The sequence below is a fragment of the Prinia subflava genome, chromosome 10 (genome assembly GCF_021018805.1).
Source record: "Prinia subflava isolate CZ2003 ecotype Zambia chromosome 10, Cam_Psub_1.2, whole genome shotgun sequence".
Lineage (NCBI taxonomy): Eukaryota > Metazoa > Chordata > Aves > Passeriformes > Cisticolidae > Prinia > Prinia subflava.
In genome coordinates, this window is record NC_086256.1 from 26,550,675 (window position 1) to 26,577,814 (window position 27,140).

General features: G+C 42.9%; 1 protein-coding gene across 9 annotated transcripts in view; it reads left to right on the forward strand.

Annotated features, from left to right (window-relative positions):
• The window catches only part of RABGAP1L (RAB GTPase activating protein 1 like), a 225,142-nt gene extending 203,587 nt beyond the window's left edge, over nucleotides 1–21,555 (forward strand). For 6 of the 9 annotated variants that reach the window (XM_063406533.1, XM_063406532.1, XM_063406534.1 and 3 more), the window contains 7 exons: nucleotides 7,233–7,325; nucleotides 14,656–14,766; nucleotides 16,465–16,569; nucleotides 17,712–17,795; nucleotides 18,288–18,359; nucleotides 19,447–19,644; nucleotides 19,957–21,555. In XM_063406533.1, the coding sequence (XP_063262603.1) occupies nucleotides 7,233–7,325; nucleotides 14,656–14,766; nucleotides 16,465–16,569; nucleotides 17,712–17,795; nucleotides 18,288–18,359; nucleotides 19,447–19,644; nucleotides 19,957–20,112 (819 nt within the window). In that variant the 3' untranslated portion in view covers nucleotides 20,113–21,555. Of the gene's footprint in view, nucleotides 1–7,232; nucleotides 7,326–7,585; nucleotides 11,770–14,655; nucleotides 14,767–16,464; nucleotides 16,570–17,711; nucleotides 17,796–18,287; nucleotides 18,360–19,446; nucleotides 19,645–19,956 lie in introns of those variants that run through there. The other 3 variants (XM_063406535.1, XM_063406541.1, XM_063406540.1) reach the window with 2 other exon arrangements.
• The last annotated feature ends 5,585 nt before the right edge of the window (nucleotides 21,556–27,140 follow it).

Sequence of the window (27,140 nt, forward strand, 5' to 3'; positions counted from 1 at the left end):
CAGGTTGTTTTTCATCTTGTGCTGGATACAGAGTGTGACAGGAGACAAGGTGTGGCTCAGTCATTCAGCAGAATCAGGACCTTGTCTTGGAGATGACAGGTTTCACTAATCTCATGGCAGATTTCAGAAGATGTATTGAGCCAGGGGTTTATTAGCTGAAAGCTGTGCACCCTGTAGAGTGTAAATATGTTGAATAAGACAGGTTTTACAGTAAAGCCTTGGTAAAACCACTGGTTTGAACCTTGGCACTGATAAGTTGCTGGCTTTGTGTTGGCAATTGTGCTGTAAGTTCCAGAATAAACAAGGTTGGAAGTGAACCCTAACACCACGTAGCTGGGAGAGGCAGTTTCCCTGCTGTGTGATGCAAGAAAATTATTTGGTTCTTTCTGCTGAGTGTCTGTCTGTGTTGTCACAGGGATGGTGGTGAAGGCTGTGTGCCCTCCTGCATGCTGTTCTCTCTTGCTGTGATGTGCTAGGAAATGTGACCAGAGCTCTGGAATTGTTGTGGACATGGGTTAGATCTCAATCAGAATGAATTGTATACCTCTGGTGGGAGAGCTGAGAGTTGGATTTTGCACAGTCACCAAGGAGACATAAAACCTTCAGCATCAAATGCTGTATATCAAAAGGGGTGTGTATGTTAGGCACAGAATCACTTGGAGCTGTTGATGAGGTACAAACTGAGGAATAAATCCTGTGCTGGAAAAACAGCTGCTGCTCATAGAAAGTGTGTTACCCAGAGCAGAGCCTTGGCTTGCTTGGCTGGGCAGTGTCACTCTCCCAGTCACCCAGTCCTCACTGTGGCACACACAAATATTCATTTAGCCTGGAGAGTCCTTGGAGCAGAGGTCTCATGGTTGAGGCATTCTGTAAGTTAGGGTAGATAATAAAAATGACCTGTAAGCATAGATTTTCCTTCTAGAATGTTTCTGCTGCTGGTGTCCTTCACCACAGGATTGCGGCTGAGCAGAGCCATTGAAATGCAGACTGTGTGCTGCTGAGGGTGGATGTGGCTGCTCCTTTCCCGGTGTGTGTCACTGCTGCAGCCCTTCTCCGTACAGAGGGAAGCACTTGTGTCTGGGGGAGCTGTGAGACATCAGCTGCAAATGCAGAAAATAATCAGCCGTTTCCAAGCACTGCTTTGCAGCCACTCAGGGTGTGTCTCTTCTTTAATAAAACAAAGAGAATTGAAGTGGATAATAAACCTTCCATATGTCAAAATGAAAATGAATTTTTTGATGGCAGAAAGACATTTTGTGATTCTGAAAAGCACCTGCTGCAGGCAGAACATCCTTTCCTTGGCTCTTTTCCTTAGATGCAGGTTCCACTGCACCCCTCAAACACAAGCACTGTGGTCAGTGTAAAAGTACATGCTGGTGTTCAGAGTTACAGTCCAGGGAATCCAAATTCCATTCTCTTTTCCTCTGTTGCTGCAGGACCACTGTACAATGGACCTTATTGAACATCTCACTGTCTCAGCTTACCCTTAGTTAAATGTTTTGCTAACTGAGCCTAACTAAGCAGATCTTTAAACAGCAGGCCTGCAGAAGAATAATGGGCTATACCTGGTTCAGTGGATTTTCGTGAATGGAAATACATTGTCAAGATTAAAATCTGACAAAATGATCCGGTGTTGGAAATGATCCAGCGTCACTGACGCTGCTGCTGATGGTTTGAATCACAGCAAATTCTGCAGGTGCTCTGCAAATTTTGCAACCCTCTCTTGTTTCTGTAAATTCCTTTGAATGTGCCATTGCAGTTGAGACATTTTGATAGTGGCCTAATGCAGAGAAATCAAACAGAATTCATGGCAATGCTGGTTGCCTTCAGCTGGCTTTCATGTTGGCATTCTGTTGTCCTGAAGACTCTCTTCAGGAATTCTTAAACATACAGAGCTGGCAAGGAGATGATTGGAGCAAGGAGAAACATCTCCCCCTGCATGGAAGGGATACTCAGGTGTTCTGGGGTGGAGCTGTTGTGCTGATGTAAAAAGAGCATTTCTCTCAGTGCAGTCTCCAAACACGAGGTGGAGGGATGCTGTTCTGCAGCAGATGCTCAGGCATGCATCCAGCAGGAGATCTCTCCAACACCGTGTACCTTTCTAAGGAGTTTCAGGGAACACCTCCTTCCTTCCAGCTTACATGTTAAAGTAGGATCTGACAGCTGGGGCTATTACTGTGCCCCAAACCCAGGGATCAGATGGTGCTGAATGAGCTGTAGTGTGGGGCTGAATGCAGGATGTGTGGGGTGAACAGGATCCTGTAGCACAGTGAAAACACTGGAGGAGGGCTCTTCCAAGGCTTTCAGACTGGTGGTGAAACAGCCTGCTGCCAGTGAGCCCTTCCCTGCACGGTGTCTAAAGAAAGCTGGGAATTCTTCAAGCTGTGCTCCAGCCTGGAATTTCCTGCCATTAGGCAGCTGATGTCAATCCTAGATGAATTTTTACAAATGGGTGCTGCAAGTTTTCTGTGCAGAATACCCACCTCAAACAGAGTTGTGTCAGAAATTACAATTTTCCCTTTCAGATTGCAGCTTGTGGGTAAGATCTCACTGGGGATACAGTTGTTCAGATGATACTCCATAATAGCTAAGCACAATATCCCATTCACCCCCTTCAAAGTCTGATCCAGGAGACAAGTCTGTTGTGTCAGCCTAGTTCTGTGGGGTTTGTTCTTTCTTTTTCATTACTGCCTCCTCCCAGGGGGAAAACAAATGGCTTTATCTACTCCCGAGCCTTATTCCTACACAGATATGGCAGGATACTCTTCACTGCTTTTGGCCAACCTCACCTTAAGGAAAGGATGATGCAGTTGTCCATAGTAATGACTGCACAGACGAGTAGCACCAAGTCAGTTTTTTCATCTAATTTTGTTAAATAGAAACCTTCATTTGGCTTAATAAAGTACTTAACCAGAGCTGTATTCCTTAAAATAGAGCTGCTCCCTTCCTGGAACTTGATGTAGTTGTATTTCAAATACAAAGTATTAACTAGAACAAAATGGTACAACTTTCAGTGTGAACTAAGATGATGCGTGCGATTGGAAATTTTTTATTGCAAATCTGCCGAGCTTCTGTTTAAAGTTCACAGTCTTCATCTGACACTCACAGAACCAAGCCTTGTTGTGAAATTTCTTCTGATATTTTTTGAAATCATAAGGTGAAGAAAATGAAGTACACACAAGTGTAACTCCCATCTCCTCAAGAGGGGCGTTTGCAGTGAGGTTCTGTGAGAGCCTCTTGCGCCTGGTCCTCGTGGCTGTGAGCAGGGGCTGAGCTGGTCCAGCATTCCTGAGCCGGGCTCCCAGGCATGGGAAATGGTCCTGCTTTGCACAGGGAGCAGTCTGGGCTCGTGCTGGGGATCACAGCACGACAGAGATGTGATGGATGGACCAAAGGGACGCTGGGCTGCACCAGTGTCTGTGTCACTGTCACTGCTCGCTCAGAGCAGGCTGGGGAGGCTTGGCCCTGGAGGGGGGCAAAACCTCCACCTCTGCTTGAAATCACCAAGCAAATCCAGTGCCAGTGAAACAGAAAAGTATGTCACTTGCTTCAGAGAATGAGAAAGGAAAACACTCCACACTTCCTTCATTGGCTTTTTTCTTTTTTTTTCCTTCTTTTACGCTGAGGCAAGAACGAGAGAGGACAAAGAGTGACGAGATTGGAGAATACTGGCTGCACTGCTAGTGTGGAGGGACAAGGTATTTTTGGAGTGTTTATGCAGTGCCAGATAGAGAAAGGAAGTGGGGAGCTGGGAAAGAGATCCTGTGCTCGGTTTGGCATTGTGGTGGTGCTGGAAGTCAGAAATGGAGTGGTAGGATTTCAGTGTCTGGATCAGCCTGTGGCTGTCTGCAGTGTGTTCAGGAAATCACTTCCCATCTCTGCTTCCATTTCCTTGGCTGTCAGATGAGCACATGATAACTGCCTCCTCTGAGTGCTCCGGCTGCATTAGAGCAACAAAGCATTTGGGAGGAAGGAGTCAGGGGTGTGATTTATGAATCCAGCAAGGCCAGGCTGAATTGCCTGAGAACACTACAGGAGTCACAGAATGAGGGAAGGGCTGAGCGGGTGCTCTGTGCCCTGTCCATGCCCAGGACTGCCCGAGGGAGTGAAGCAAATCTCTCCAGCCTGTCTGGACAGGGGCAGCTAACACCAAAGTGCTTTTGTTCCTCACCTTCCACGTATCACCCTGCTGCAGGGAGTCCCTCAAGCATTTGGTGCCGCTGGGATTTTTCAGAAAGAGGTTTTGCTTGTTCAATTCACCTGTGTTTTATTAAGATGCTCTGCATGGGTGTTTCCCTACTTATAGCATGATTTTATACTTGAAGGCAATAAAATAAAACAACTCAATGAGATAAAATATTGAGATAAACAATTATGAGGAATGTTTATACACTGTAAGAGTCTCCTAAATTTGATAACCATCAGTTCCAGCCAATATACCCCATGGTGCTAAAGAAAGAGGAAAGTAATCAATATCACAGAAGCTTTTACAGAGAATTTATGAGCACTTTGTTCAGGATCAGTCCATGAAGACTGAAGCAGAGCTAGCACTATGCACTTAGTTATGAAAGTGCCTACTGAGAAATCCCTTGTTGAATTCACAAACTGTTTCAGGGAATTAAATTGGGAAATATGGAAATGGGCTTTTAAAATTTTTTTTCCATTTATTAGTATATACTCAGAAGAAGAAAGTGCTGTAATAAATTATCAAACTCCTTTGAGAGCTGTGGCTGAATAGACAGTAAGAGTGGAGTCCCTGCCAAAGTTCTTGGGCATACTTTCTCTAGTTTCTGTTTGCAAGATAAGTGGATTAGTATGGGCTGGTTTCTGGTAGGAGTTCCCCCGGCCCCTTAGGATAGACTTGCACTGTATTTAGGAACTTCCCAGTTTAGACAAGATTTGTAGCATAAATAGATCCTAACATGCACCAGTCACTATCATCTTTCAAAGAGCTGGAGGCTGTTTTCTGTGTCACGCCTGGTGCTTGCCTGATCTGATGCTTGTTTCAGGTACTATTCACTGTCAGTGTCCTAGGAAGGCGTTGCTGTGCTGTTTCCTTGCTGGACACTGTGCCAGGCACAGGGGCCATCCCTGGCCGTGGCTGTGGGTGGCCCCTGTGGTGCTGATGTCTCCCAGGGCCCCACAGGACCCATCCGTGTCCTGCTCACAGCCCTGAGTCCAAGTGTAGGCAAGCAGGGAGCCCATAGGTAAGAAGGGTTGATGGAATGAATCAGCAGGCACTAAGGAGGGGTGGATAGCTGGGAGTGAAGGAAGCCCCAACACCCAGTGCCAGGCTAGAGCAGGCAGCACTGCTCACAGAAGCATAGGGAGATAGAGGATTGTGACTGCAGTTTTTACCTTCACTTTCCACTCTTATCTCTCTATTTACATACACAGACACAAAATCTGTCTTACATCTCTTGTACCTACAGATGGCAGGATTCCTACTGAAGCACTCACGTGGCTGTGTGAATAGAGCCTTGTCTGTCTGCCTGTGTAGTGAAACTTAGTACTTAGAAGCACTTTAAAGGTTTCAATGAAAAGCATCAAGAATCAGGAAAATGTTTAGTTAGACAGCTATCATTATCTAAGTCACACCTGTGTGACTTTTGCCATGCTGCACCACAGAATCTCCCTCATATTTATCTTTATTTCCTGGTGGTTGCATGTTGGGAGCACAAAGCAGAACCTGAGAGCTGTGTTTGGAGGGTGTCCTTGTCACACCCCAGCCAGGGAGCCTGGATCTGATTCTCTAAATGAAAGTCCAGTAATTCTGGTGGAAGAAGGGAATGGATCAGGCTTGTGTTTCATTTAAAACGCTATGGTGAAATGATTTCTTCTTCTTGTGATTATTAAGTAATGTCAATAGTTTCAGGCTGCAGGCAAGCCAAAGCTTGGCTGGGTTTGTGTTAGGAGGATTATTCAGCTGAAATGTCTAAAAGCATCTCTTACTTAGTCACTTCCATTTCTTGGTGTTTTGCCCTGTTGAGTGTCATCAAAGTGAAATTTTCTTGTATGTTTGCCAAATGTTCTTCATGTTTTTATCTTTACCGTTTTCTCTTTGTTTAAGGGGGTTGATTTCGGATTCCACCAGTAATTGTGGGAATTGGTGCTGCTTTATTAATGCTTTGCAGATCACAGGTTTCATGTTTGCCACTTGCACCTCCCTCTGCAGCAACACTGAGCACTTGCTTGGTTCCTTTGGGTGCTGCAGAGCAAAGAGGCTCAAGAGAAAGCCACACCAGAACTGCACAGAAACTGTGCTCACTGGCAGGAGTTTTGCCCTAAGGCAAGGTGACAGTGGCATGTCCTCACAGCAGGAGGCAGCCAAACATGATCAATGCAGGCAGTGGGAATATCTGCATGACACATCAAGGGAAAGCCTGTGTTCATAGCCTGGTGGTATGTGGGGTTAGGGACCTCTCCAGCTGCCAGCAGGTGACCTGAGTAATGCTGCCAGAGGTCTCCAGGAGAGATGGGAGCACTGCATAGCCAGCCTGAAGGTGAAGGGAAAGCAGAGGATCCCCATGCTTTGTTTAAAGGAGCACAGGCTCCTTCTGATCAGTGTTTGAAGTGGAAGCATTCCCAGGATCAAGCAGCCTGGGGTTTGACCTTTCTGCATGGCTGTTTACCAAATTTGTTTGTGATTTCTCTGAGCCACCTCTCCGCTCTCTTGCACTGCAGCATCTCCATCTGTGCCTAGGAGGGCTCTGATGCCAGACTTCATGAGGGCATTGGTCACAGGCTGTAATTTAGACATTAATAATCTCTCAGCAATAAAAACCATTACTTGGATCTCCCCCAGGGAATTGTCCACTCCTTTTGTATGAGCACTCCTTTGTTCTCATCTCAGTTTTCACAGTTGTCTTGCTAAAGCATTGTTTTGGTGAATCATATCTATCAAAATGTGTTTTGCTCTTTCCTGTTCTCCCACTTGTTAGTGCTTTTTTTCTTCTTGTTAGTCCTATTAAAATGTCTCCACTTGTGTTTCCCTTTAAATGTTTGAATAATTAGCAGCAGTGGGCACAGAAAGATTTCTGTCGATGTGAGCTGTATTGGTAAGTGTTTGACATGGCTTAATGAGTAGGGGAGGGGGGACAGTGGGGAGAGACTTTATTCAGCAGCAGCTTTCCAGCACTTCCTCAGTTTCCTGTTTGTAGGGAGAGCTCTCAGTCAGCTTTTCCAGCGTTCCTCTGATTTTTAAATGCATGTTTCCCCAATCTGTTCCACAGGTGCCAACGAAAAAGCTGAAGAAATATGAGAGAGAGTACCAAACAATGCGGGAGAGCCAGCTGCAGCAGGAAGATCCTATGGACAGATACAAGGTAGGGAGATGCTATTTGGGAACTGGGTGACTCCCACGAGGAGTGAGCTGTCTCCAGCAGCCAAGCTGAGGTGTGTGTACCACTCTCACCTCCCTGGGATGTGCCAGTGCAGGCCTTAGGGACGTGAAGGCATACTCATCCCCTTTCTCGAATAAGCACTTTAAAACTTTGGACTTAGTCCTTTTTTCCAAGAATATTTCAATCACAGTTTGTAACTCTTCATCTGCAAGTAGCCACATATAATATTTTTCTTCTTTCAGTTTATATGTTTGTAGGTAACTCTCCTGCTGTTGCACTTTTACGGGAGATCTTCATGAGCCGCAGGAATAAAGGGTGATTCAGCTACAGAGACAGAAAGGAGAAAATACACATTGTTCTAGTGCAAGCTGTGTGCAGTGGCATCCACAGAGACTTTGGAAGATGAACTCTTCCTTGGCTGATACGTTCCTTATTATTCATTCCTGTTTATACCAAGCTTCAGCAATTTTTTGTTAAGATAATATCTATTATGGTGGGACCCAGAGCTCTCCTGGGGTCCCGAGGTACTACTGCAGTAGAATTAATAGTGATGGATATTCTTCTTCAAGGGAGCAGAGAAAGAAGGCTCAGTTGTTAATGTGATAGCTTGATAGTTCACCAAAAAAGCACAGTTCTTCCATTTTGGGTCAGCTTTGCTTATCTTTAAATGTATTTGCTTTCATTGTCACAGTTCTGTTGCCATAGATGTTGTGTGCTGGAGGCTCTGCCTCTGGGCACAGACTTCACTGAGCGTTCAGGATCCGCTTATTCCTCACTCTGTTATGGACAATTCAGTTTGCCCTAGGTGAAGCTGTCAGGGCTGAAGCACTTTACTGCCCGCTGCCCAGGATAGCTGGGAACTGACATTTCTTATATATCCTTGTACTGTTCTCCTGCTGTTCTGCGTTGTGCCTTAATTTGCTAAGTGCCATTGCTGTTGTTACGGAGGCTGTCAGGAGTGTGGAGTGGTGAACAATCACACAGGGTGCAACAGGCTTGACATGGCCTGTAAATGTATGAAAATGCACCACACTGAGAAAAGGAGAGCATGGAAATCTGTGTGGGAGAGTGTGCCTTAATCCATAAATGTGACAAAGAAGATTTACAGGTACGAAGTCAAACTGACTCTTTTTTTTTAAAAAAAAAAGCAAGCATTTGTCTGTGAGAAATTTATATTTTAAGTGTAGGTTTTTTGCTGTCAAAGGGTGGAGATTTTATTTTTTATGAGACTTCGGAGTGCTGTAGCTGCCAAGAGCCAATGGCAAGTATGACCTATTTGGAAAAAAACACAACTGGCTGCTGATTAACTTTTAAGTATTTTTCTACTGGTTCACTTATAGTACTGTGGAATTAAAATAATGCTTAGAAAACAAACAAGGGTTCTCTAGAGCTCGGTGTAAGTATATTAGCTAGTTGATCCTGGTCAATGGATGGTAAAGAACATTATCCCAAGCTGCAAACGAGGATATAGGAAGTGACTCTTGGGCCACTGTTGATGTGAGTCACTGTCACAAGCCAAGATCACAGCCCAGGGTTTTGGCTTCTGCTTCTGAAACTCACTGTGGATTTTTTTATTAAGCTGGATTGGGTCTGATCCTCTTAAGGATGCTGTGATTAGAGAGTCCCTGTAATAGGTTAGTTGCACATTAACTTCAAAGTCTGGACACATTCTTCAGTTGATGGGTGTCATGGAAAAATGCTTGTAAATGTTCTTTGTTCCTTGTTTTGCTTGTTAGATTTTATTGGTATGTGAAGTTGAGGTTGGTAGGAACTGACATTTCAGGAGTGTTCCCAAAGGGCAGCAGAAAATGTCGCGTGTGTGGATCCTCGCAGGCAGCACGTGGAGAGCCAGCCTTGCTTTTTGCTTGTCCTTCAGGAGAGTGCTGTGCAGCCTGCGTGGGCAGAGATGCATTTCAGTGGGGCAGCTCCTGTGCAGGGCTCCACCAGCCAGGCTTGGCTTGAGGAAGGACAGAAGCCAGGCTTGCCTACAAGCACAGCACTGCTGTCAGCTCCTGCTCTGCGGGCTGTGCCCCAGAGCCTTGTGATTCTTACAGGAATTTTTCTCTTCCCAAAACAATGCAAGGTTTTTACTGCCTAGGAAGGGGATGTTTCTGGGATAGGATCACTGGAGCAGAGATCCCTGCAGAATATTCCTCATATGCCTCAGGAAGGAAAAGAGCTTTCAGTCGGTTGATAGTTTTTAGTGATAGTTTTTAGAGTTTTGTTACCAGCAGAAATTTGTCAGGCCACAGAGACTCAGGCAGTTGGGAGCTGCAGGGTTGAAGGATGTCTGAGACACCTCCCTGTGACACAGCCCCCAGAGGAAATGCCTTGATGGTCTCTCGGGAGGGAGCTGGGCTGGTTCTGCAGTGTCTGGCTCGGTAACCAGTCCTGTTTGCCTGGCAGGTTAAATTCACAAGCTCCCATGAGCTGTGTGAGCACACAGCAGCTCCTGCCCTGCACATATTTTATATGTTGTGATTTGACTTAGCAAAAAAACAGTGTTAAACAGTGTCATGATTTTTGCTGTTTGTTTTGTTCTGTATTTACAAGTATTATTTAGGAAAAGTACAGCTTTTTTCTGGACCTGTTTTTGCTTTATTTTCCATTGCTTATAACAATTTTAACACATTTTTGTCAGATTTTTAAAAGGTGCAAAAGTGAAATATGTTCTGAATTTTTGTTGGTCATCAAATTTCATAACTTTTAGTTAAAATAAATTACAAATTCCCTATTGAAGCCAGGAAGAAAAGTGAGTTGCATATGCAGAAAAAATAAAGTTCAGGTTGATGTTTTTCTAAATATTACGGAGTTTTATTTCTGTGTTTGAAAACGCCTCATGTAACAAGATTTGGGTTGACTTGATGAGAAATTCCCAGAAGTGAGCTTGGGAATTGATTTAAAAGAAAGAGGATATAGTTGTACAAAGAAGGGCTGGAGTTTCACAAGCAGATGCTTCTGTTCTGTTCCACCTTTTCCTCTGTCAACCTCCTTGTGCAATGGAGAAGTTGTGTGAATAAATGTGTTATGTGGACACAATAGCCTTCTCTGTAATAGCCTTCTCTGTGTTTTGAAGGAGAAGCCAAAATTAATCCACTGGTCATTTTTATTCAGTCATGGCAGCTGAATGTTAACCATCATGAGGAAAATCATGATGACTTTTGTTGTGGGACATGGTTGTTTCTTTAAAAAGTGTTCTGGGGCACTTCGGGGAATCCTTCTCCAGTCACCAAACAGAAAACACAACTGCCTCCAGGAGCCTCTGTGTTGCTTACCATGAGAGGCTCTCCTGGATCACTTGGTGTAAATGTTTTGGGGTTTCTAGGTGGAGGTTCACAGGGTTTCCCTTTGGAGCTCCTCTAGTATCAAGAGCCCTTTCCACAGGGTTTATGAAGACCTCAGTTTGCTCACATCCGGAAAGTGAATTCTAATCAGTGTTTTCATTCCATCATTGAGGATCTGTTCACACTCAGAGGTCTGGGGTTTGGATGTTTGGATTTAACCCAGGCAGCAACTCAGGCAGGCACTTGCTCACTCTGCCACAACTGATGGGGGAGACAATCACCAGAGTCACAGTGACAAAGCTCGTGGGCTGAGATGAAGGCAGTTTAGCAGGTAAAGCAAAAGCTGTGTGCTCAAGCACAGCCACACGTGGAACTCAGCCAGCCCTTCCCAGGGGCAGGTCATTGTTCGGCCATCTCCAGGAGAGCAGGGCTCTGTCACACCTAACAGTGACTTGAGAAGACAAATGCCATCACTCCAAAGGTCCCCCCTTCTTTCTCTTCTCCCTGCTTTACATACTCAGCACGGTGCCTTAGGGTCTGGACTGTCCCTTGGGTCAGCTGGGATCAGCTGTGTCTCCCCCCAGCTCCTTGTGTGCCCCCAGCCCCTCACTGGTGAGAGGTACCAGAAGCACAAAAGGTCTTGGCTCTGTGCAAGCCCTGCTCAGCAATAACCAACCCATCTCCATCCTGTCAACCTTTTCCAGCACAACCCCAAAACGTACTAACCACCGTGGAGAGAACTAACTCTGCCCAGCCAAACGCAGCACAGGGTGTCGCTGAGCAGAAACAGAATTGCTTAACGAGGTTGGTGACTCATTACACCCCACTCGAGTACAGCACAGAGAGGATGCATCGTGGCCACTAATCTGCTCAGCAATTGCTCCTCCGTACAGCCTGGAAGGGAGCAGAGGGTGGAGTTCAGCCTTTCAGTCATCCTGAGCTGAGCCTTGCCTACTGCTTTCAAGTTTGCTGTCTGCTTTCCGCCCAGATGGAAGGGAGTATCTCTCCCTCAAACTCATAACAAAAACACTATGAAGAATAAGCAACTTTTTTTTTTTTTGTATTAGAAATTTCTTTATATCTTCTTTTCACTGTCTACACCAATGGTTGAAAGCAGTATTTGGTCTGTGACTTTACAGGAGGTAAGTTGATTTGTATTTGTGTGTATCGGCGTTGTTTGTCCTCTTTGGAAATGCAGTATCCTCCTTTTAAAAGCTAACCTGAGTTCACCAGCCACCTGTTGTAACCAGGAGGAGGAATCTGGGGAAAGAGGGATGTGTTATTTTACTGACTGTAGAAACTGAGCAGTACTGAGGAGAGAAGGAAATGGTTGTCATAGTAAATTTGGTGTTGTGGAGAGGAGGCAGGAAGCTGTCTGTGTACAGCAGGGACAGCTAGCAGGTCTGACTAGTTGGCTGCTGGTGCCAGTTACAAAATGCTGCCCCTGATGTGAGTCCTGTAACAGACCAGCTCCATCTGTTGAACTTTGTCATTGCGAGCACATTTCACAAAACTAAATATTTCACAGCCTATGGAAATAGTTGGCTACACATGAAGAGTGCTGTTTGCTGTGTCCTGTGAGTTTTTACTTGGACTTAGGCAGAGTTAAGAGTTTCCTCCTGAGAAGGGAGGCAGTTTTACACTGCTAGACCTGGGGGGAGGAGCTCAAAGGACAAACCAGCTAATCGGGCACACTGCCCTGGGTGGAGGAAGAGGAAAGGTGGCCCAGTGAGAACCTCTCAGCTGGACACTGAGATTTGGGTGAACAGCTAAAAACATCTTTTAGCTATTGACTGGATGCCCAAGGTAAGAGATCTTTAACTCACTACCAACGTCTGTGTAAATTCTCGTTTAAGAGGAGGATAGTGCATTTCCAAGCACAGAGCTTGCTCACCCACTTGTCTGCGAATGCAAAGCAGGAACTGTCAACCTCACACTGCGTGCCTTGCTTTGCAGACACTGAAGCTTTTGGCAAAGACAGCAAAAATGGTAAAGCCAGCTCAGTTATTTTGTAAAAGTCTTAAGAATTTGCTGCTTTCTTCCTCTAAGCAACATGGCTATGTAAAGGTACTGATGCTGCAGAACCTGCTCTGACTCAGGTCTCAAGCTTTAGGTGAATTCAGGTCACTTTGACAACCAGCAGAGCTGTGTCTATAAAAATCAGCATTTCTAAGATGGTGTGAACGAAATACAGCAATAAAGCTATGTTAGAGATTGTTATTAGTATTATTGACTTAAGTTTGGTTTTACATGTTAAAGCTTATATTATGTTTACAGAAAAATTTTACTTTAATTTTAGAATTCCCAAACAGACTACAGTGCATTTAAAACAAGAAAGATCCCCAAAGTTGAGTGTGTTTTAGCAGTGGTTATTTTAACACCGTTAAAGACAAAAGCGTTTTCTTCAGCTTCTGAACAAAACAAGTTACTCAAAGTACGATCTTTTGGAAGGGAAACCAACTTACTTCCCTGTACTGGGCAGTGCCTATTCTAGTCACACAATAGGGTCACATCAAGGAGAGAAAATTTGTAGAGGTTTGACTTCCTGCCACAGAGGAAGTTCCCACACATAAGAGACCTTTTTTTTTTTCATCCTCTTAGAGCTCCTGTTATATTTAAGACAAAAATGCAAAATCTGCTTGCAACATAAATGAAAATTGTAATTTCATAGTTGTGAGTTTGGAAAGAAAAAAATCCCTGAGCATAGCTGGTGAGTAGGAAGCAGTGAAAACGGGTGAATAACGTATTTATGCAAAAAAACACATTTTGTAAGACTGCATTCACTGAACAACTCTTGGAAAATGTTTTAAATGCTAACATATATTATATATCCTCGACTTTTACTGGTATATTTGAATTTTTACTGGTATATTTGAACTTCCACTGTTTTGTTTTGGAGAACATAAGTTACCTTTCAGCGACAACAAGTAGTTTTTGAAATCTCAGCATAGAGGTTATTGTTCTTCCACCTGTGAGCTTCCATATGAACGTGGTGTTCTTTCGTGAATTTCCATAGCGCAGAGATTCCCTTTGCAGTGTTTTTTGGTATGAAAGATACGCAGTGACAGAAAGCCAGCACAGGTTTTTTCTCTTAAAATCCATTTGGAGGAGGGCACCTCTGTCTGTCCCACCTAGCTGTGTTCTTCTGAAAATGAGGACTTGTGTTTGATGTTGAACCCCTGCAAGCCCACTGACCCCCAGGCACGTTTTGAATATGGTTCTGTTTCTCAGCTCTAGAACAGCAGTCACAGATTTGTAAAAGACATGCATTGCTGCTGTTCGTTCTCCTGTTCCTTCACCTTCTGCGCTTCATACTGCAGACAGTCATTTCTGCCTGTGTGGAGAGGGAAGGGAGGGCCGTGCAGCAAGGGCCTGCAGCCTCTGAGCTGTCCCTGTTGTGTCCCTGTCACTGCCCCGCAGGCCCTGGAGATGAGCTCCCCTCTCCCTGGCGCTGTAAACACACGCTGCTGTCAGTGCACCAGTCACAGAGAGGTGCACAAATGGTGATCCGGGGTGGACGAGCTGTTCCGAGTTCCTGCTCAGTTCTTTGCAGGTCCCGCAGGAGATGGGCAGCTGGCACTGCATCACCCACAAAGTGGACTGTTCTTATGGATCCCTGCAGGCAGAATTTTGTACAGTGGAGCAGCACAGCTTTCTGCTTTGATTGGAAGCATTACTATGAGTAACTCTTAATTGGTCCCTGTTCGCTGCTGCTGGGTGGGATTTTATCTGCCTGATTTCTTTAGATGAGGAGCAAGCAGAAACCAGGTGCTTCTGTGGAGAGGTCAGTGTAGTTTGTACATGGAAACACCTCAATCAGTGTGTCCCTTACACAACACAGACCAGTGGGATGTCAGTGGAAGAGCTGCGTTTGCACTGCTGGCTTCATTCACTGTTGCTTCCCAGAGCAGCAGTCCTGTCTCAGTGTGCACTCTCTCCTTTCTCAGTGTTTTACACACACCATGCACTCGCTCATTGCTCTGTATAAGGATTAACTTTATTTCCTGGTTGTTCCTTTCTCTCCACAGAGGGAAAACCGCAGGCTCCAAGAGGCAAGCATGAGGCTGGAGCAGGAGAACGATGACCTTGCCCACGAGCTTGTAACAAGCAAAATTGCCTTACGGAATGACCTGGACCAGGTAATGTTAACAGAGTTGGGTCTCAGCTCCTCCTGGCAGTTTGAGGAGCCCTGCCTTGTGCTCAAGTGAAAGCATGACACATTAAAAGTACAGTTTTGCCTTTATTTTCATGACAACCCCACTCTTAGCTGCACTCAGCTGGATTTCCACGTGCCACTGTAGGCATTCGGGGGGATCTGGCCAGGACTGATTGCATCTTCTCTGTTGGGGATTGTTTAGAAAATGTAGGCCATAGCCTTCAGGCAGATAGCAAAGAAGGAACATTTCCTTGAAGGAGGTATCACGTTCTTCTTGGAAGACCAGTTTCAAGGGAAGTTGCATTGTAAAATGTCTGTGCAGATCTGTTTTTCACAGCACTTTCAGTACAACCAACAAAATGCGGAGATAATGAAGTGGCATGGCAGCAAAAATTCAAAGGGCTCCTGGGTGTTCACTGATAACTGCTGGTGTTCCCTGTGGAGACTGGAATGTGGAGGGCAGCAGCATTCAGAGCCCTTTGCCTCAGAGATTTTCAAGGAACCACACTTCAGCCCTCTCCTTCTGCACTGCAGGTGCTTGGAGAAACTGGAATGAATACAAGCAAGGAGGAGAGATCTGTAGTTGCTTCAAAGCATACCTTAAACAGGTCTTTCATCAAGAATATGCATGTAGTCCCCAAGTTTTGTTCATCAGTTTTCCATTCTTGGACTGTTAGTTTTCCCTTCTCCCATACAGCCTTATACACACTAAGCAATGAAGAAATCCTTAATCCATCTCTTCAGTCATGGAGATGGTTGGAGTTGGTTCTGCTGCCTGCAAACACCACTAATATCCTCAATAATCATCACTTCTGTGGCAGAAAGATAAGCTGATACCACCACAGTGGTAGAACACCAAACTTCAGCTCAGAGACAAGTTCTGTATGGTTCCTTGTTTCCAATGCTCTTTTCCCTCCTGTAATGTCAGCACAGTCAGTGTTAATTGGCCACAAACATTTCCTGACCTCATTACTGAACAGGAAGGGTGGTGATGTGCCATGTGTGTTTCCAGCTGGGGAGGTTTATAGCATATATCCAAACACTGAGAAATACATTTCTCTCCTGATCATCAGTGAGGACAGTGCTCACAGAAACAAAGCATTCCCAGTGTGTGTCACCACAAGCTTGGTCCTTCCAGAGAAAATGCTATCCTCAGTTACCAGGTTTCTTCACATAACACTTACTTGCACCAATAAACCACTTTATTTGGTTTGTCTCTTACACTTGTCTTTGCCTGAACACTTTGTAGGGTACAGTGCAGACCCCTAATTATTTTACAGTTGTGTTTTTCCTGCTCACAGATTAAAAAAAGGGATGAGTTATTTGAAGTTACACAGCAGGTAAATCATGCTGCCCTCACTTAGATTAATACTGCTCCCAACGCAAATATTCTATACATCACTGTGTGTGCTAGGACATGGTATCTGTGCTTATGTGGCATTTGGGCATTGGTAAACAATTGTCCAAAGGGTCCTTTTGCACAGTTGTTGAAACACAGTGAAATAATTTAGTAAATGGCTAACTGAAAAGGGAATTTCATATGAAAAAGTTTTGTGAGCCATCAGAGGGCAGGGAAAGGCAGTGCTAAAACCTGAACCCAGTGTATTTCTGAGCTGTATGTCCCAGTGTGTTTGTATTGGCACAGATAACACCTGATTTACACAAGTGTCTCTGATTCCAGGCTGAAGACAAAGCAGATGTTTTGAACAAGGAACTTCTCCTGACCAAACAGAAGCTAGTGGAGACTGAGGAAGAGAAAAGGAAGCAGGAAGAGGAAACTGCTCAGGTAACCTTTCTCCAGCTTTTCCATTTAGTTAGTAAATACAGTAATATTATATGTGGAAGTGTGGATGTGTTGCAATTGTGAAAAGGATTTTGTCCTCAAAATGCAGTTTCAATTAAAAGTTTATAGGGCCAGGGTAATTTTTTCCCCAAAGTACAGTTTTCAGTGTTTTTCTTTACTTGAGTTTTGAATAATTATTTTTCACAGCTTATCCTCTTCCAAGTATTGTAACGATAGTTGTCACTGGTGGTGAGCAATCTCAGCTGAGGACATGTGATCAGACCTCTTAAATATCTAAAGGAAGGAGCTGGAGGGCTTGTTGCCTCCTAAGAGCCCATTCTGATTCAGCTGCTGGATTAAATAATGTTCCTGCCTGAAGCTAGAGCCAACAGCAGAAGAACAGGGGTGGGGGTAGGAGAACTTTGCTGACTGGACCTGGTTTCACACTCAGTCTTTGTCCTGTAATCCTGTATATCTAACATGTACGTTTTGAAAGTGATGCCCTGATTTTTATTTTTGCTGTTTGGCAACAGTGACTGCAACAATTAACGTTCATTTGTTGTGTCTCTCTAAAATGGAGCTCTCTGTTTGCCATAAGGAAGGCAGTGAGGTTTTTTTCCTGCTGAAAGGGCTCTCCAAGTGGAGTGGTGCTGAGGGAGAGAGGAGTTAGCTGTGTTTTCACTCAGTGCCATAGGCCCAAACAGATTTTTTTCTCCCATTATGGATATGAGAATGAAAGTGTTGAGAGATTCTTCTTGTTCCATATCCAAACAAACAAACTGACTAAACCTGCTGTGACAGTGTGCAGAAAAACAAAAACCTATATCAGTAAACCCCACTTAATAGTAATGGGGGTTTTTTTGTGTTCTGTGGACCATGATGTACCACTATTTAACACAGAGAATGGGAATTGAGTTACAGGAGAATTCTCTAACCAGGGATAAAGGGTCACAATACAGACCTTTTATTTGTCACTGATATAATCAGTATTTGTAAACTGAATAAATCAGACAGTTGTCTGAGAACTGGAATTTCATAAGAGGCAGCTGTAGAGCTGTTGTAAACACAGCAAGACACAAAGAAAACAATCTGAATTTAAGAAGTTCTGTCAGTGTACTGTGTAACTCCTCTCCTTCAATTCCTAGCTGAAGGAAGTCTTCAGGAAGCAGCTGGAGAAGGCAGAATCTGAGATCAAGAAAACCACTGCCATTATTGCAGAGTATAAACAGGTACCATTCCAGAGACCCTCTCTCACGTTTCTTCTTTCATCCTGTTACGAGAGCTGGATTTTCAGCATTGCAGATCTCATCCTTCCAATAAGCTCCACCTTTCAGGCTTTTGGAGAGCAATGTTGTAATTTGTCATAAATCTTCTTGTGGCTTTCCTAATAGTCTCCTAATTAGGCAGTCAGGAATAACCTGTCTTTCAGCTAATTTTAGTACTGTAGGCTGAATGCTTCTGTAGCTTGTGACATAATGCAGTATAAACATCATAAACCAACTCATCCATAAAATGTCCCTGCCTCTGTGTTCTGGTTCTGTATTGAATACTGCTGGGTTTTTATCATTAGCAGCACCAGGGGAGGTGTTAAGGGGAAATGCATATACCTGAGTGAGGCAGAATTTAAGAAATGTTGGTTCTAGCAAAAACTATTGTTAAAAAGCACAGATTCTACTTTGGTATAGTAAACTTGATCTAAGAGACTGCTTTCTCTGCTCCAGATTTGTTCCCAGCTGAGTACCAGGCTGGAAAAACAACAAGCAGCCAGTAAAGATGAACTGGAAGTTGTGAAGGTGAGAACAATGTCTCTGTATGGGGGATATTTCTAACACAAGCATTGCTGAATGCCAGGGATACAGAATGAAACATGAACTGTACTTTAAAGATCATCAACAGCCCACGTGCATTTTTCAGCAGATGTAAACAGGGAAAGGGTTTATTTCCTTTCATTGTTCCTTGTCTTTCATCAGACACTGTGGAACTCTCAAACTGAAGTGCATTTAGTATGTGGCTTTTCTTTTTACTGTTAAAATATATACTTCTGGTAAAAATGTAGAGAAGCAGTATTTACTTGGATGTTCTGATTAACTGGGAAAAAAAAAAGAAGACGTTCTAGAAGACAAAACATGTTGTTTCTCAGGTGTGCACAGCAGAGGGATTGGAATTGGCCAGATTGGACAAGGCTTATATTTGTGTTTCTATAATTTAAATAGAATTGGTTTAAGTAATTAAACCAAATGGCACAGTTAGGGCCATCCCCAGAATATCCACAGGGGTTCCTCTCCCTTCACTAAACCCCTTACCAGGAACGCCTACATAAGAGGTAAACATTTCCTGATAGGTAATCATAATAACAATAACAATAATAATTCTGAGTAGGCAGAGTTGTTTACCCTCTGCTGTAGCTTCTACATATTTCTTCAGTACCCAAGCTGAACTAGATTTGTTGCTTTTTAGTGACTTTAATGTTATTGATAATAACATAATTCTAGGATTGACGTTGCTATATTATGGAGAAACAGCTCAATATCCTGTTTTAGTGTGTGCAAGCCAGGCCAGCTGTTTCATCTACTCAGATTTAATTTACTCTTCTGAGTTGTGCTGACTCAAATATTACAAAGCTTTGGTAGCAAGAAGATTCTAATGTAGGAGCAAAGTCTCCACGCTTAGAGCATGCTAAGTAGATTTTAAGAATTTTTACACTAGTTAACTTACCCTGGGAACTGTTCATTAACTACTCAAATTCTTTTCATGCCAATTATAAAAACTGCAGTAGTCGATGGTTTGAGGTTGAGGCAGTCTGACAAATAAAATGGCTCTTCCAGGAAGCACAGCAGCTCCTGTGCCATGGATTAAGAATGAGCTTTGTGGGTGTTTCAGGGTAAAGTGATGGCCTGCAAACACTGCAGTGAGATTTTCAGCAAGGAGGGGGCCCTGAAGGTGCCTGCTGTAAGCACGGACAACAAAGGCATCGAAACAGATGATGAGAAGGATGCACTGAAGAAGCAGCTGAGAGAGATGGAGCTGGAGCTCGCACAGACCAAACTGCAGCTTGTGGAAGCCAAGTGCAAAATTCAGGTATGTAGCATCCAAGTACAGCAGGGTGGTCACCTTAACCTCATGCTCAGTCCAAAATCATTCTGAATCATACAAAAAATTGTTCCAAAAGGGACAATGCCTGTATAGCTGAACTTTCAGGAAAAAAATCTGTCTTAAAAAGTTGATTTTATTTGTGTGTCTAAGTATCTTGTGCTGTTTCAGCAGTTCAAATGTCTTCTCTCCCCAGTGCCTGGGAGATTGCAAGGGAAGTGCTGGACAGGGACTTAGTGTGAAGATGCTTCTTTGTAATTAATTAGGTTTTGATCAATTCTGACTATTCTGCTTTCTTAGGAGCTGGAGCACCAGAGAGGAGCCCTAATGAATGAAATCCAAGCTGCCAAAAACTCTTGGTTTAGCAAAACCCTGAACTCTATCAAAACGGCCACAGGCACGCAGGCAGCAGCGCAGCCGCAGCCGCCCCTGCCTCCCAGAGAGGGCAGCACATAGTTCCAGCCACAGCCGGCACAAGAGCACAAAGAACAACACAGCCGAAACCCTGCAGGATTCTTCCACTGCTCTCTCCTCCTGGGCAAAGGACAATGAGGCAGGAGTGCAGGCTCGAAGTGAAATTCTTCAGTGTTTTTCATTCATTTGCTGATGTGACCCTTTTTAAAGGGGAAAAACAAAAGTCCTGGTTTATGTTGAATTCCTACTTCTCATACTGCCTTGCTGAAAGCCACGTTCTGATACCTTCATACTTTTACACTTTATTTTATATGACTAGATGTTAAATAAATATTTCAAAACTAGGTCTTTAATACACATCTAATTCAAAATTATTTTTGTCTTGCATAGAAGGTTTTTCTTCTTCTGGAGGCAGAGAGAGAATGGAAAATGTACAGTGCTGCAGCGTAATCTCTCCCTAGAAAGCACAGTGTAAGACATTGAGGATAACTGAGGCCCTGGGACCATCTCAGAAGTTTATCACAGCAACTGTGTCCTGCAGAGAAGCACTTTCTGTAAAGCATAGGCCATAGCAAAGATAGGCTTGTGCTCTCCTGGCACAATTGCTATGAGCTTCCCTTACAACCTCCTCGTTTGGATTGGTTTTTCTTCAGAAATGCAAGCAGTGCAGTTTTTGTAATACTGTTGTTTAAAGGCTATTTACAGTTCAACTGGAATTTAACAAAAAGCTCCCTAGTTCCTTTTTTAAATTCATGTTTATATTAAGAATTCCAAGGAATAATTCCTTCCACTGGGATAAAGGGAGAACCATTTTGACACTTGATGTTTTTGCTGAGAAGCAGAGTGGAGACCTTGCATGGTTTTGACCTTTTGTAAATCCTGTGCAATAAAGGGTAGGTTTTATGAATAAAAGCAATGAAAACCTTGCCCTGGGTCTGTATTCAGATTCCAAATTTGACACAGAAATGAAGAATCAAATAAAACATAGCAAGAGGTTTGTGCTGCACTGATGAATAAAATACCATAGAAACAAGATCTGTTTGCTAGAAGTGTTTGGTTAGGAAACACTTTGTTGGTATTACTTATTTTTATAAAAACAAGCATTTTCAAGCGGAATACAAGCCCTAGACTTCCCGGTGGGGGTAGACTTCTCTGGTTGTGAAGAACCTGTCTGGTTGTTTTATATCTCTTAAGGTAAGAAAGTTCAAAAGCATTTGTTTTGACTAAACATGAAGTGTTCATAGAAATACTTATTTCATGGAAAATTAAACTATTGCTTGAACTGATGGAATATTTTTTTAATTATGCGTGTCATGTCTGAAGATGGTCTTGCAGGTAAATGTCATTGCTGGACTAAATGTTGTGTATTAATTGTTTTTCATTTACAAGATTTTTCCAGGGACACTAGTTCTGTTTTGATTTTTTTTTAATTCTAAGGAATGCCATACATTGTCAGTTTTGTACAATAAAATTTAATAATACCCATCTTGTGCTTTGTTGTCAAGCATAATTGTGAATTATTTTCAACAGGGTAGTACAATTTTAATGTTACCAGTGCCAAAGGAAAGGTTCCAAAAGGCAGTCAGCTGATAGAAGTAGAGATCAAAATATAATCACCATCCTGACACAATTCTCTCTTCTAAGAATAAGGGGTTAAAAACTTCAGTATTTTAAAATGTACCTTCAAGAACAATGATTATCTGGAATTATTAATACAGTGAGGAACAAAAAGGGGAAGAACAGAAGGTATTTCTTTTGCAAATGTTATCAAAGGTCTTTTTCCCTTGTCACTATCTTGCTCATAATATTTGCATAAATGTTTCCATTCTCCTGACTGACTAAACCCAGTGTTAGTCATTCACTTACCAGTTCCGCTTCACATTCAGAACATGAGTCTGAATTTGTAATAAATCTGAAGTGACATTTAGGGATATCTGGTGAACATCTGATTGTTGCATTTGAGGGTACTGAGCCCATGAGGGAAACTGGTTATTTGACAAATGTCTGAATTTCTTGTTTCATTTATCTTAAATCATACTTACAAGTGGATTTAAAACCATGATTGGAAAAGTTCCGTAAGAATGATTAAGGAAAGGTGTTAGGCAGTGATTCCCTGAGCAGATGAGTTAAGAGCTCACTCCTGCTCACTCCTCCAACTCCCCACTGTACAGTCCTGTCCCTTGTCCTTGCTGTAGTATGTACTGGAGATAGTTAAAAACAACAACAAAAAGATGTGGGTGGATTTATCCCCCTTCAGCTCATCTTTTGTCAGGTGAATGAGTTAAATCACCTGCAAGGGTCAAATGAGTGCAGACGGGTCATGAGAGTGGGACTTTCCAAGTTCATCAAACAGGAACTGGTAAATAAGGTCACCACATTTCACAGAGGGAGCTCTGACACAACATTCACCTTCTCAGTGGAGCTGCTTGCTGCCTTTGGAAGTTGAGTTTCAGGAACAAAACCACATTTGCTGCCTGCTAGCCATGATGATGTCAAACCCCTGTAAGCTGGCTTACCTCACCCAAAGGAAGTTTCAGAAAGCAATGACCTCAAAAGCAGTGAACAATTTCCGCCTTCCAGCTGTAGGTCCAAGGTAGCATTTGTAGCAATGGCATTTGGAAGAGGAAACTGCATCTTCTCAGCATTACTGAAAGAGTAAGGAAATAGTTTTATGGCATCTTGATGAATATTCAGAATGAAGGAAGGGAGCAGGGCTCCATGATTAAACCAGGCAAGCTAAAATTCTATCTGCTGACTATAGATGCTACTGGGAAATTTCGTTTCCTGCAAGAAAAGAGAGCTCAGTATGACAGAACTACCTACACACATATCCTTGGTGGATTTGTCAGGGATAGCTGGCTTATTGTTCAGCTTTTCAGCAGGAAACAGCATCAAAGTCTCACTCAAACTGTTGTTTCCATGTGGCACTGGAACAGCTAATATAGCTCCTAAGTCTGGAGTGATCAACCTTTTTTCCCTGAGTCTGTAATAAACTGTGTGTTCAGATCGAACTTTTATTAAAAATTCATTTGAATTTTATAAATATATATGTGGAACTAAAACCTATTTTTAAATTTTATTGATAATGCACCATTCTGAAACAAAGTCTTTACTTTGATTAGGAACAAACCTCCAAAGAATATTTTTACTACAGCTTTTATTTTGTTGGACTATAATCTGTTTCTGAGATGCCCAATATGGGGGGCAAAAAAAAGTCCTTCTTTTCACTTTCAAAAGTCGGTTTTCCTTTGACTGTAACACTTTACAGGCTAAATGAAGCAAGGCTGATTTAATTATGTGGTACATTTGTGAACTATTATATACTTGTATTATCTTTGTGAACAAAACTTAATATTCTAAAGTAATAGGACTTACTCCACTTAGTTTATGTTTCTAAATGTACCCGGAGAGGAATAAAAAGAAAAAAGATGGAAAATAGCATGGGTAGAGAAGCCAAGAAACTGCAAAATCCCTGAGGTGCATCTGCATTAGGGTTTGGCAGAACCAGTCTCAGGAAAGGTAGTCAGCCATGTAATCAGTACTGCCACTGGACAAACCCCCCCCTTGTCCTGTACACTAATGAGGATTTAATTTGCTACAGCTAAGTTACATTGCTACCACTAAGTTAAAGTGCTTGCACAGGTAAGCAGTATTTTTTTTCTTTGTTAGACATTTTATATGACTTCTCTTAGTTGGCCCTTGAAATTTCTTTTAAGGTAAATGATCATGTTAAGAAAAACTTGAAATAAAACCAGCCATTTACAAGGGGAGATGGAGATAAAAGGTCAAGAATTGCAAGAGTTCAGCCCCTTCACAAAGCATGAAGTATCCCATTGACTCCAGGGTCGTGATGCCACTCATTGACTGAGCGTGCTAGTTAGGAGAAAATAAAAATCTGCACTTACTGGCACCAAAGTACCAAAATTTGGAAGTCACATGCCATGCTTTCTCCACAGGATCAAAGCAGGGCTGTTCCTTCTACTAAGTAGCTGCAGTGAAATCATGAAACTACTTGTATGTGTGGGAGAACTGTAATCAGGTGATTTTCATTTACTCAGAGGATTTTCATTTACTGTTAGACTCAGGGATAATTGGCAACTTCTGCATCATCTTCTAAGCCTGAGCACCCTTGGCTTTGAGACCAGAAGCACTCTTACCTTACAGTGCTGGTGTTCTTCCAGCTGCTAGAGAGAAAAGCATTGTGTCTGATTAATTGTGAAGGGAGGGCAGAGATGTTCCCCTCAGGCCTGAGGGGTTGCTGTGGCTCACAAGCACTCCCTGTCCCTGCTGGACCTGCTGAAGGGGCTGTGCAGAGCTGGCTGCACCAGATGTTTAACAGAGGTTAAAGCTAAATTATTTGTCAGTCTATTGTGCTAATATCCTACTGGGAACTGCCCCATTATCTCCTTCCAGGTAATAACCCTAAGGGGAGACGATGAAATGCTCAAGTTTGGATCTCTCAGGTTTTAGGGGAGGTGTCACAGCAGCCTTCAGAACTGAGCTAATCCACAGGTGGCTTTGGGGAGGACAGGAATTTGCAACTGGATAAATAATGCTCAGCATTGATCAAGACCTTATTTTTCCCAGGTCAGAAGTCTACACAATTTATTTCAAGATTGTGACTTAACACATACAGGTCAATTCTCCAGGAATACAGGGCTCTCCATTTCTCCTGGATCCCCACGGCTTTGTTACTGAATGTATTTCATGCAATTTTTACCTGAAAAACAAAAAATGGGTAGAAAATTAGGATATTACTTTTTATTATTTTCTTATTCAGTGGGACTTGCTTTTATTTAACCTGTAAAGGAATATATATGTATCTTTGGAGAACTATATCTTACATATAGAATAATATATAAAAGCGGAACGACAAGGGGATAAATACATCAAAAGGATTTGGTATCATAAATTTCATTTGTGATTTGATACCATCAAAATCCTGGGCTGTACTGATTTCCTTACAGTTTCTCTTATTTCTGTATTTTATATAATACATGGATGGTACTACCAATGCAAACCACAGCAGATGTTCCCAGATTTTTCTTCAGATCTCAATTCCTGTCTTTCAATAATCCCTGGGTTTGCAGTTCAGCTGTACCACCCTCGAAAGCTGTGCCAGGAGCTCTCTTGAGCCTTGGGAAATCTTGCTTTCGCATGGCAGAAGATCCTCTGGCTTCTTTGAACTGGGAGAAGATGACATATGAGTGCAGAAAAGTTTCTAATCAAGTATAGTCCATCTCCCTCAGTGTCTGCCATTAAGGTGGATTCACTTCAGCACACTGAAAACAGCAGCTTCAAATCTCTGATTCCATGACAACGAAGTTTTCCAGATTTGGGGTTGCCTCTGTGATCTGGGTGTGTCCCAAGTTTACAAATCCTAAAGAGTTAGGGAAAAATGCATCATCGAGAGTGATGCACAGACTTCCAAGTGAGAACCATTCAGTACTAGCACTACTTGGGTAACACATCCATGTATTATATAGAGTATGACATGAAAATATAAGTGTAATGCTTGTTATTAAAAGTGCAATTCAATGTACATGGTCACAACAAATGTTTACTTTTTTAATTGTTACTGAATTGTTCAGATCAGTACCTTGTTATCATTGTGTGAACGATGCCTTGTAAAATAAATGGAAATGGAAAACAACTTGGGAATAAGATGCCTATTTTCCTAAGCCATTTGCTTAAGAAGCAGCTTCAATCCGTTTGGAGGAAGAAGCAGCTGCCGTGTCAGGTTTTATGACGCAGTTCTCAGCAGCAGCTCTGGGGCACCAGGGAAGGTTGTTTGTCCAAAGGGGCGCAGCCAATTCCAGCCCGTTCCTTAGGATAACGTGCCTGATCCCAGCGAGCTGTGCCAGGAGCCAAGGGCTCACCCTGCTCCTCTGCTCCACAGCAGGCTGAGGTTCCCAGCACGGAGAATGCTTTTCCTAGAGGCTGGGGATACACAGCAAGGGGACAATAGTTGTTGTTAAGGGCTTCATGCTTCCCTGGAGTACACCAGCCTTGAGGCAGAGACACGGGGGAAAGGAAACAGCAAGAAATCGGCAAGGGACTGCTAAGAGAGAGGCAGGGCTGAGCAACAACAGGACAAGGCAGAGTGTGCCGCAGTCAAAAGTACCCAAATGCTTCATAAAACCATTTTTCCGTGTGAGCAACTGCTCTAGGATTTCTATTAACTGAGATGAACAGCCGTTCTTCCCAGATAACAGCACACAGCACTTCAGGGGAAGATAAGGCAAAGAGGGACAAAAGCTGAAGATTAAATTTACCAGCCCTAACACTTTGTATGGCTTTACCCCCACATCACTATCCGAAGGGTTTGTCAGGAGAGGAGGCAGCATCCAGAGGCTGCTGCAGCTTTCAGCACAGGAGAGCTACCTGGAGCTTGTTTTTACATGGCAGGAGTGACAACCCTTCCACACGGAACTGCCACTCACAAAGGGAAATGCCATGTGTACAGAAATGCTTGCCATTTAGGGCAAATAAATAAACACTTAAAAAAGAAACAGCTCAAGAAGGAAAAAAGCAAATTAGAGGCTCACTTCAAAGGCATTTCTATGTTAACAAAAGCATTTCCTCCTCTAGCCAGAACTTGAATTAGAAAGCAATACCAATTTAAATTGTAAACACAAGAGCACTTGCTAATACAAGACCACAACTGAGTGTGGAGAAACTCAAAGATTAGTAGCTAAATTAAAAACCACAAATTTTTTCCTTGTCTGAGTTGCTGCTACACAGAAAAAATAAGCAATTTTTACAAATTCCTGAGTTAACAAAATCCTGAATAAGCAACTGCCCTTAAAAAAACAAACAAACAAACAAACAAACAAACAAAAAAAAAAAAAACCAAAAAAAAAAACAAACCACACACCACCATAAAAGTAAATTCCAGCTGACCATATTCTATTGCCTAGATAAAATCAACTATCCTGTCTCCAAATCTCCAAATGCTATTCCTCAAGATGGTCAGGCTTACACTTAGTCCTATGAAAATTTAGAATAACCACAGTTTATTTTGCAGATCTTTTCTTCACTGCAGACCCTGAAGCACTGCAGCAGAGAGC